Here is an 11,601-nt window from a genome sequence, read left to right on the forward strand (position 1 = left end):
AAGAAAACCATTAAGGTATTGGCTTATGCAGAGAGAGACCTTGGACACTACTGGCTTCTTCTTTAAGGCGATCTATCTTAAAGTGTGGTCCTCGGACCACCTGCATTAGAATTGCTTGTTTAAATGCAGTCTCCTGAGTCTCAACGTCAGATTTACTGGGTCACATTCTCTGGGGCAGGGCTGGTGATCTGCATTTTTAACTAGACATCCAGGTGATGTTAATCACTGAAGAACCGCTGCTCCAGTATCAGTGCAACTCACAACCAGCCAGAAGGGCAAGTTGGTCAAGTCCTTTCTGGTTAAGGCTACTGCTGACGACCATGAATGCTCTATAGCCTTGAAATCCAAGGTTCATCAATAAGTATCAATAACAATGAAATTGACCCCTTTGTTTAATTCATTGTCCAGTTCATGAAGTTGTTTTTTCTTGTGCTTTCTGTCCTTTGCAGAAATTTACTGCCTCCAGCATACTCCGCACACATATTAGGCAGCACTCCGGGGAGAAGCCCTTCAAATGCAAGCACTGTGGGAAATCTTTTGCCTCCCACGCTGCCCACGACAGCCATGTCCGGCGTTCCCACAAGGAGGACGAGGGCAGCTCTTGTGGCATCTGTGGGAAAACCTTCCCGGATCAAGAAACGCTCTACTCCCACAGGAAGCTTCATGGAGACTGCTAGCCCTCAGATCGCGAGGACAATGTGGAAACGAAGGACGACTCAAATTCTCTCGTTTCTCTACTATTTGCCTTGGGCCCCCAATTGTACTATTTCTGGCCATCACCTGTTATTTCTTTTTCTTTTGTTTTTGAGACAAAGTCTCTCTCTGTTACCTGGGCTAGAATGCGGTGGTGTCATCATAGCTCACTGCAACCTCAAACTTATGGGCTCAGGTGATCCTCCTGTGTCAGCCTCCTGAGTAGCTGGGACTACCAGTGTGCGCCGTGATACCTGGCTAATTTTTTTTTTTTTTTTTTAAAGACAGTCTCACTATGTTGCCCAGGCTGGTCTCAAATTCCTGGCCTCAAGCAATTCTCCTGCCTCTGTCTCCCAAAGTGATGGGATTATAGGCGTGAGCCACCAGCCCAGCCCCTGTTATTTCTTTATAGAACAAATTCTTTAAAAATTCACTCAAGCTGGCCGGGCGTGGTGGCTCACGCCTGTAATCCTAGCACTCTGGGAGGCCGAGGCGGGTGGATCGCTCAAGGTCAGGAGTTTGAGACTAGCCTTAGCAAGAGCGAGACCCCGTCTCTACCAAAAAATAGAAAGAAATGATCTGGACAACTAAAAATACATATATAGAGAAAAAAAAAATTAGCCGGGCATGGTGGCGCATGCCTGTAGTCCCAGCTACTCGGGAGGCTGAGGCAGAAGGATTGCTTGAGCCAAGGAGTTTGAGGTTGCTGTGAGCTACGGCACTCACTCTAGCCAGGGCAACAAAGCGAGACTGTCTCAAAAAAAAAAAAAAATTCACTCAAGCTAGAACTTCATTAATGTTATAAGTAAGCCTTCAGATGTGACTTAATCTTCCACTTTTGTTTGGACTCATTTTAAACCCTTTATTCCCACTCCTCCCCCACCACATAACAAGTGCCAATTAATATGTTTAGCACCAAACAAAATTACTTGGAGGCCACAGAAGTCAATTCCACCATCTATGACCTTTACCAATTGGAGAAGAAAAATTATAACCAAGCAAAGAAAGGCTAAAAAATAAATAAATGTATTTATATTGCTAAGTGGATTTTTCCCCATCTTTCTAGTTAGCTGACTCCTGCTAATACAGAGAGTGCTCGCGTGCACACACACACACAAAGATAGAGACCCACTGAAAAGAAAAAATGTGCTCTATAAGGCATCCCCCAGGCTGATGCTGAGTTCACCACTTTACAGATGAGGAAACTGAGGCTGGGAGATGAAGGAAGTGGGCCAAGATCATTTGCCTCTGAGGAGCAAAGCCAGATCTCGGTGACTCCAAAGCCCAGCTTCTTAACTAACCACTACACTCAGTTTATGAACCCTGCTATCAGCTACCAATCCCATTCCCTATATCAAGGCAAGCAACAACAAACTTTTAAATATTCCCTTGGAAGACGTGAGACCAGACAAAATAAGCGGGATAAAAGTGCTTTGCAGGCAGCCACAGCTACTAATGTCTGGCCCATCCTAGCCCTGTTTCTACTGACTGCCTAGTGGTCTGCTTCACCCCCCACCATGGCCCACGTCTCTCAAAATGGAGCAAATCCAATATGGAACAGATGCCCCTTCCAGAGGGAGGCTCCCAGCTGTAGCAGAGTCCACTGGGAAATAGATGCAGTGCAGGTGGAACAGCAGTGACAGATTTTCCTCTAGAGAATTCTTTGCTGCCTTGACTAGGTCTGAGTAATTTATCCTAATGGGAATGTGCCCTGTTGTTTTAGGACTGTTTTAGTTCATGTTAATTAAGTCAGAACAATGGTCTTTTGAGAAGGTTGGGGGGCTCATCATGTCATTAGGCAGCCTTTCTTTGACTGCTAGTTCAAAATATATTACTTGAAACATTTTCTGACTGTTTCAGTGGGTTTAAACATTTTAAAATCAAACCATAAAACAAGTCATCAGGAACCGGTGTGACCCCAATTTTTCACTCATTTCATAATTCAGATAAACCTACTTTGTTCTTTGAACTAGAAATAAAAGCAAAGGGAGGTTTGTTTTTTTTTTGCCCTTTTCTAAGAGTCAATTATTTAAATGCATGCGTGCCAAATAACACCATATTGTATACACCATGCATCCCGCACTAACTGGAAAACTTTGGGGACCACTTTATTTAATCTGACCTGTTTACCCAAAGTTTTGGTCATATTGATCAGGTTACATATCTCAATTTTCAGTTTGAGAAATACAGTTCATAGCATAACATCTTTTTTGAGTAATTAACTGAAGCTCTACTATGTTTATTTCTTTAAAATGTGTATTTCACCTATTTCTAAAGGTAATTTGAACCAGCTTATAACAATTTGAGAAAATAGACTAGGACAGTCAAAGATGATGACAAAACACCACATAGTGGAATGAAATGAAAACTAATATAGTTAGTTTTAGGCTAATATAATTAATCCGGCTGAACATTGTGAGAAGCAGCCCAAGAATATAGAAACACAGAATAATGGATTTCAGAGTTGGACAAGCTTGTATTTGTCCACCATTTCCTCACTGTATGATGTTGGACAAGTCATTTAATTTCTGAGGTTTACCATCCTCATCCATAAAATAAAGTTTGAGAACCATTGCTTTGATTTATCCGTAGCAGTGGGTGAAACTGAGTGGCTGGGTAACTTGGCAGGATCTTAGAGCTGTTCATTAGGAGAAAATTAGAATGCAGATTGCAGGCAGAAGAGTGCTCTTACTGGGAATAATGGATACCAACTGAGCACAATCTCGTCATTCTGCTGTTGGAAATAAGAAACTCTTTCTGCAGCTGTGGGTGAAATTTAGAGACCTTCTCCTGAGGTAGCTTCTCTGCTGGTATTTCTTTTCCCTCCCTGAGTTTATATCCAACGATAAATATCATCCATTCACCATCCATTCTTCAGAGTAAAGAAGAAAAATGTATAAAAAGGGACATTTAAAACCCTGGAAAAGTAACCAAGCTCGGAGTAAAGTGGCATCCATGATATTGATGGAGCTCTTAATGGGCCCTCCGGGTGTCCTTCTAGGACCTGGGCAGTTGGCAGTTGCAGTGAACAAAGCTGTCAAACTAGACAGATGTTTGGGACCTCAGTGGGGCCTGCAGTAGGCTGTGTTGTGACCATAAAGTCACAGCTCAGCTCTACCCAGGAAAAGTTTAGAGCAGGCCGGGGTTGGGAGGACCTGACATTCACAGTGTGATAGTTAGAGGCACAATCGCAAATACTGTCCAAGACCATCTATTACTGGTGGGTCTGATTTTGACACGACAGGTTGCACAGTATTTCATTCACAAGTAGTTTTAAGTGCTTTCAGGATGCTTTATGACTCTTCTGGAACAGTAATTGCACTGAACTATTATTTTATGGACGCTACCCAATGTTCAGAACAAATTTGTACATTGAATTCTTTCAATAGAAACATTGAGCTAGCATGTTACAGAAATTTTTGGCTGTTTGACAAATATTAAAATAGAATAAACAATTATTTTGACAGAAAAATAGTGTTAAGGGTAATATAAAATAGAGATAAACGTCTCCTTCATTGATAATCTCTTCATAAAGTATGGGAATCTCATATAGAAAATAATAGTTTTCTACATTTTTAAAAAAGATTACATATTCAAGAAATATAAAATATTTCCACTTATGGGTGCAAAGAACTTTCACCTTATTTCTTTTCTGGCTCAAAGTAACAAATAAAATAGAGTATTTCGAAGTGAGAAGTTAGCCCTAGTTACAACTAGGATAGAGAATGTTTAGGGTTGCTTTTCTGGAGAGCAGGCCTCAGAAAAAAAAAAGAGAGAATGTTTTGGTTGTGGTTCTATTTTTTCATATGATCTCAGGATAAAATATTCTTTTCACTGTCAAATTTTCTTTCATCTTAAATGATCCCAGGATTCTTTTTGTAAAAATAAATTTTATTGTGTATATTCGAGGTGAGGATTCTCGATATATTCCTCATATATCAAAAACTGGGATATGGCCAGGCGCGGTGGCTCACGCCTGTAATCCTAGCACTCTGGGAGGCTGAGGCAGGTGGATCGCTCAAGGTCAGGAGTTCGAGACCAGCCTGAGCAAGAGCGAGACCCCATCTCTACTAAAAAAAAATAGAAATGATCTAGACAGCTAAAAAAAAATATATATATATAGAAAAAATTAGCCGGGCACGGTGGCGCATGCCTGTAGTCCCAGCTACTCGGGAGGCTGAGGCAGAAGGATCGCTTGAGCCCAGGAGTTTGAGGTTGCTGTGAGCTAGGCTGACGCCACAGCACTCACTCTAGCCCAGGCAACAAAGTGAGACTCTGTCACAAAAAAAAAAAAAAAAAAAAACTGGGATAAATTGTGTGCGCTTTAACATTATGTAAATCCTATCCATAGATTTATAAAATGTATTCTGAAGTTATTTATAGCACAGTACTTTGTGTTGAAAGCAGAAAGAAAATATATATCAAAGGGGATGGAATCCCATTCTTGATTTTTACGAATTGTTTAAAAGTGCAAAATGTTCTTCCATTTGCTTCCATGTGTGTTCTATTTGGCATCTGTATACCTATGTCAATTATTTTTTAAGTGTTAATAAAAATAGGTAAGGGGACGGGGAGAGAAAAAAAAGAAAAAAAGAAATAAATAAAAAATAAAAATAGGTAAGATTTTAGGATCAAATATGTGATTTTTTTTCTCTATTCGTAACCAATTCACGTACTGAGACACAGCAAGAGACTTGAAAGGGAAGACACAGTACAAAACAAAATCACTGCTTTATCCACTGTCAGCTTGTTTTCCAACCCTGCACGGGCCTGAACCAGGGCCAGCCCTCCCGAGCCCTGCTGTGAATTCCTCTCCCCTGGGTTATCTGATTTAAAGGTGCCAGAGCCCAGTTCTTTTAAATTTGATTTTGAAACTATCTTCAAACTGGGCGAGGTGTCTTCCAAGGCTGTTGCTCCGGGAACCTGCTATCTCTATTTCTCAGTTCTTAAATACCAACTCGCTTCAGCCATAAACCCCCTCAAGGCACGTCCAAGGTGGGTCTCTCTATTCCCAATAACAGGAGGGTCTGAAATCTCTCAAGTTGACCAGGCGCCTAGGTTACAGCTGTGCAGTCAAGAGCAGGTGTGATGTGGGATTCCAGTCCTGTCCACGTGCCCAAGGGGAGGACTCCAGGACCAGGGAAGGAATGACAAAGCCCTTGCTCCAATGTGAAAGCCGAAGTCCTCTGGGCTCTGCACAGCTCTGGGCTCTGTGGATCCGGAGTCTGAGGCCACACACCTGCCCAGTGGAGTTCGGCGGGAGAAGACCCTTGAGCACTGCCAGTCAGGAACTTTGGCGGCTGTCCATTTTTCCATCGCAAAGCCTCTCCTGGTTCACAAATTACCTAGGGTGTTACATGCAATTTTTTTTTTCTAGACGTGGCAGGATTTCGGAGCAAGAGAAAGTAATAGTGAAGAATGGGTGTTTTCGGCCGGGCGCGGTGGCTCACGCCTGTAATCCTAGCACTCTGGGAGGCCAAGGCGGGCGGATGGTTCTGAGCTCAGAAGTTCGAGACCAGCCTCAGCAAGAGTGAGACCCTGTCTCTACTAAAAATAGAAAGAAATTGGCCAAACAACTAAAAATAGGAAAAAAAAAAAAAATTAGCCGGGCATGGTGGCACGTGCCTGTAGTCCCAGCTACCTGGGAGGCTGAGGCAGGAGGATTGCTTGAGCCCAGGAGTTTGAGGTTGCTGTGAGCTAGGCTGACGCCACGGCACTCTAGCCCAGGCAACAGAGCAAGACTCTGTCTAAATAAATAAATAAGAATACTTACTCAGCATCCTAGATGGCATCTGGCCTCTGCCTTTCTAATGGTAGGTGGCATCCAGCAAGAGTGAGAATCCATGTTTAAAAGAAATACAGGCAGCCATTCATTATCAAGATTTTATGTTTTAACTCCCAAATAGAAGGTGCTTCTTGGTAGTAAAGGAGTTTCTATCAAGCTAAAGCCCGAGTTTCTCAAACTTCCTTAAAGGAAAGAACCACCTGGGACGCCTGTTAAACCTCAGGTCCCGGAGATGCTCCTCTGAACCACTTGAGTCTCAATCCTGGGGCAGGTAAGGGCTGAGAATCTAAAAGTTTAAAGACCATCCAGAAGATTCTTATCATCAGAAGTTTGGGAAACACTAATCATTTTCTAAAGGTAGCATTTAGTACTGTTGTTGTAGTCTATACTCTTTTATTTATTTATTTATTTTAAGACAGAGTCTGGTTCTGTTGCCCAGGCTGGAGTGCAGTGGCATCATCATAGCTCACTGTAATCTCAAACTCCTGGGCTCAACGGATCCTCTTGCCTCAGCCTCCCAAGTAGCTGGGACTACAGACCCGTGCCATTTTTTTCTATTTTTTATCGAGAAAGGATTCTCACTCTTGCTCAAGCTGGTCTCTAACTCCTGACCTCATATTATCCTCCAGCCTTGGCCTCCCAGAGTGCTAGGATCACAGGTGTGAGCCACTGCACCCAGCCTAGTCTATACTCTTAATGGTAAATACTGAGGGGCAAGGATGGGAAGGGCAAAGGATTGGGGATGCTCCAAAACTAAGTATTATATTGCTTTTCTAAGTTTCTCAGGAAGGTTTTCCGGGTCTTGGTGCCTCTTCAAACTGCTACCTAGGAAAAGAAGATGAATTAGTTAATTTGGGGGTCAAAAAAATGAGACCACACAAGAGCCAAAAAATAGAGGCAATCCAAATGTCCACTGACGCATGGATGGCTAAGCAAAATACACAAGCAATGGAATATTTTGTAGCATAATAAAGTATCAAGTAAATGTACAATGGAATATTATGCAGCCTTGAAAAGAAAGGGAATTTGACACATGCTAAAACATGGATGAACCTTGAGGACACTATGCTAAGTGAAATGAGCTAGTCACAGAAGGACAAATACCGTGTGATTCCACTGATATGAGGTACCTAGAGTAGTCAAATTCATAGAAAGTAGGATGGTGATTGCTGGGGTTGTGGGGAGTCACTATTTAATTCGTACAGAGAATCAGTTTTGCAAGATAAAAGGAGTTTTGTAGATGGATGGTGGCGACGGCTGCACAGCAATGTGAATGTACTCAATCCACCGAACTGTATGCTGTATACTTAAAAATGCATGCAAAAAAAGTATACAGTATACCGAACTGTATACTTAAAAATGGTTTAACCATGCACGGTGGTGCTCGCCTGTAGTCCCAGCTACTGGGGAGGCTGAGGTGGGAGGGTCACTTGAGCCCAGGAGTTCAAGGCCAGCCTGGGCAATACAGCTAGACGCCACCTCTAAAATAGATAAATAAAAATAAAAATGATTTAGGTGGTAAATTCTGTTATGCGTATTTGCCACAATTTTTAAAAATTATTTTTAAATAAATTGTTTAAAGTGAGACCAATGACAGATGCTACAGGTGGACAAACCATATGAATTCTGGGGCTCTAAAGGTACTGCCCAGATGGACGCCCTTTCCTAAGCCCCCACAGGCTTTTCCCCTGCTGTCTCCTCTTTGTCCCTAATCTCTCCCTATCTGATCCAGCGCTCACTGCAGGGTGAGGGCTGGACACTCCCTCAGTCCCGAGAGAAGCTTCAGTTTTCAAAGTGTTTACCCCAGACCCTCTCTCTAAGTGGCTACCTGTCAGTTTCCATTTCAGCTCTACCTCTCTACTTCTAGGACTGCTGACCACCGACTGACATATTACCTGTATTGATTCTCTAAGAGCTGTCAAGGTGGAGGCAAAGACTATTCTAAGGCAGCCCTGAGCTCTTAGCTGAGTGGGATCATAAAACGCCCCCATTAAAGGTTTCATTCAATAACAATCTTTGCCCAAGTAAATGGACATCAGTCTCCCACCCCCACAACTAATACGCAGACCATTATCAATGGGCAGAGAGCGCTGAACTGTGGCAGTATCAGTTTCCACATTTTCAAATGATTCCTTTAATGAAAAGCTGCATTCTTTTCAGGCCATAAAACACCAAGGAAAAGTCTATTCATTTAGCTATTGTACATATTAGCTTATTTATTTATGGCTAATGCTGCCATCAGCAATCCCTGGGTGTAGAGTTAACTCACTTAATGATCGGTTGATAAATTGCTAAAAAACAGACAGGATGAAATCGGCCATCACGCAGGAGGATTGAAGTTCATTTTTTTTATTTCAAACACAGATTCACTGTCTTTATACTTTACTTAAAATTATCTCTCTCACATAAAGCATTTTATATTTGCATGCCTATTTAATCCCGACTGCACAGAGACTGATATTCAACCACATGCTTAGGAAATAAGCATATTGTCATCATTTTGACATCATATTGTCATCGTCAGTTATTTGAAGCAGATCTTCACCGCCAAATTTGTGGGCTCTTTTATTGCAAGAATCATCTTCTCCTTCTTTCCCTTTCTTCTTCCTTTCCTCCCTCCCATCCTTCTCTCTTAGAGTAATTACTGAGCACCTAGCCTGGGTCATCTCTGCAGTTCTGTGTCTTGCACAGAGCAGAGACTCAATGGTTGTTTTCAGAATCAGTTTTGGGGAAAAAATAGTGACTAAATGAGACTAGTCATGAATAGATCTAGGAAAAGAATTGGGACTCTATACCTTGGCATTTCTGATGATTTGGGTTCGGAACTTTTTTTTTTTTTGAGACAGAGTCTTGCTCTGTTGCCCAGACTAGAGTGCAGTGGCATCAGCCTAGCTCACAACAACCCCAAACTCCTGGGCTCAAGTGATCCTCCTGCCTCAGCCTCCTGATAGCTGGGACTACAGGTGTGCACCACGATGCTCGGCTAATCTTTTTCTGTTTTTGATAGAGACGGAGGTCTCATAATTTCTCAGGCGGCTCTCAAACTCCTGACCTCAAGAGATCCTCCTGCCTCAGGTTCAGAACTTGGTTCACTATATTTGTACAGTTCTAAAGATACTGTGTTTAAAAATGTTCAATATATTTACTTGTTAATGGCTCATGCAGAAATGGTGAAAAATAAGAGTAATGAAAATGTAGGCAGTAAAATGTAAGTGTTCTTTCATTAAATTATCCCCTTTTTTTGTTAGTTGAAATATACATGTAAAAATCTGAAAGAAACTACAAAGAAAGGCCCTAAAAGTCACTTGACTGGACCTTCACAATCATGTTCCGCTGAGACAAATGGGCAAAAAGCAGGCTGCCAGCAGCCGCAGCAGAATCACTGACTGCGGTTCACAAAAGTGAGGCAACATGACTTCCAGTCCTGCCAGGGAGCCCTCAGCCTCAGCTCTCGCCCCGTGGACACTCTAACTTCCACTGGGTGTCCCACAGGACTGGGTCAGCACCTGAAACACTCTTCGCCCCTCCTGGTTCCTCTGGGACGTTTATGGGCTTCCTTCCTGCATTCAACCTGAGCGTGTTGGTATCGTGCCCTCTCTTGTCACTGCACCCTCTGTCCTGCACAGTCCCCTGCACTGCGGGAGCTTGCTTCCATTGCCCTCTGTACCCGGGCAAGTCCTACATTTTGATCTGACATTCTACTTGGAATCTCTACTTGGGTGTTTCAGAGGCAACTGATTTTGACACATCTAAAACTAAACTCAAGATCTTTCCTACAAACCTGATGGTCCCCCTACCTGCACTCCCCGGTCCCTATCTGAGGAATGGCACCACCACCCACAGCCCTAGGAAGCTGGTTGTCACACCTCACCTTCAGTTCATTCAATTCATCTCTGAAGCCTGAGGCCCCTCTTCCAAACCAGTGCAGACACAATACCTATTGCGTCTGTTCCCTCTGTTCCAGCCCCTCTCCTGACTATTTTCTTCCCAGCCAGAGGCATCTTTTCAAAACACAAATCTGTTATCATTCTGTTGCTCAAGGGCCTTTTACCAGCTTCATAGTCCAAAATCTTTAACACTAACCTACAAGGGCTCGCCTCTTCCTCCAATTTTCGCCTTGAGATAGTCTCTGCTTAGAACTCTGTGCCACATTAGATTTCTCACAGTGTCTTTAACAAGCCACACTACTTTCTGCCTCAGGGCCTTCACTGATGATAGCTCTTCTGCCGGGAACCCTCTCTACCCAACTTTGAGTGCTGACTGCCTGGATTGGAATCTAAACTCCACCATTTAACCAGCTGTGACCTTTAACTTCTGCAGGCATCAGTTCCCTTATCTGTAAAATGGGAGAAGTAACAGTGCTTATCTGATTGGGCTGTGATAAGGATTAAGTAAAATAATTTGCATAATTTTATCCTGAGTGCAGTGCCTGTCATTTACTGCATGTTCGACAAATGTTAGATATTAATATCAATATGATTTCCTTCTGTGTTCCCAACCAGGTGGCTCAATGAATAGTTGTTGAATGAATAAATGAACAAACGAGTGTATGAAAGATGAGAGAGCTGGCTTTCCCTTTATTGTGATTACTATGGAACCAAAATATCCCTAAGTAAGATTGACAGCAGCCACCCAGAGCATATGACAACCTGAAGAGGGGAAGACAAGGACACAAAGCAAAAGGACAAAAGAGAAAGCATGGCATGTGCAAAGACAGGAATGGAAAACACCATGGTGTCCTTGTGCCTCGTGCTAGCAGCTTGTGTGTCTATTTTCCACTGAATAGGCACAAAGAGACAACAGCTCCAGAGCTCCACCTGGTAGTGACCTACAGGAGTGGGAAGCAAGATGGGGCACATTCATTCAGGCAACAGCGTGTATGGTGCTGGATGTGCTGGAGATGCTAAGCACAGCAGGTTTATGGCACAGGTAAAGAAATTGACAGCTCTAGGATACCCCATCTGACCACTGTCTGGCTGCATATAGACCTTGTCACTTTCATGCACTCTCAATTTCACCATTAATGAAAGGAAGTGAGCATACTCATTCCACTAGAATTACAGAGTGGCACAACCCACCATCCTCTTAGTAAGCAGTTAAGCACTGTGCATCAAAAGATCTAT

The 11,601-nt window shown here is 42.8% G+C and overlaps 1 protein-coding gene across 1 annotated transcript in view; it reads left to right on the forward strand.

Annotated features, from left to right (window-relative positions):
* PRDM14 (PR domain containing 14) overlaps positions 1–677 on the forward strand; it is an 18,106-nt gene extending 17,429 nt beyond the window's left edge. Inside the window, exon 7 of the mRNA XM_012663150.1 lies at positions 450–677. Within this exon, the coding sequence (XP_012518604.1) occupies positions 450–677 (228 nt within the window). The remainder of the gene's footprint in view (positions 1–449) is intronic.
* The last annotated feature ends 10,924 nt before the right edge of the window (positions 678–11,601 follow it).

This window comes from Propithecus coquereli, unplaced genomic scaffold (assembly GCF_000956105.1).
Source record: "Propithecus coquereli isolate 6110/MARCELLA unplaced genomic scaffold, Pcoq_1.0 Scaffold8, whole genome shotgun sequence".
Taxonomy (NCBI): domain Eukaryota; kingdom Metazoa; phylum Chordata; class Mammalia; order Primates; family Indriidae; genus Propithecus; species Propithecus coquereli.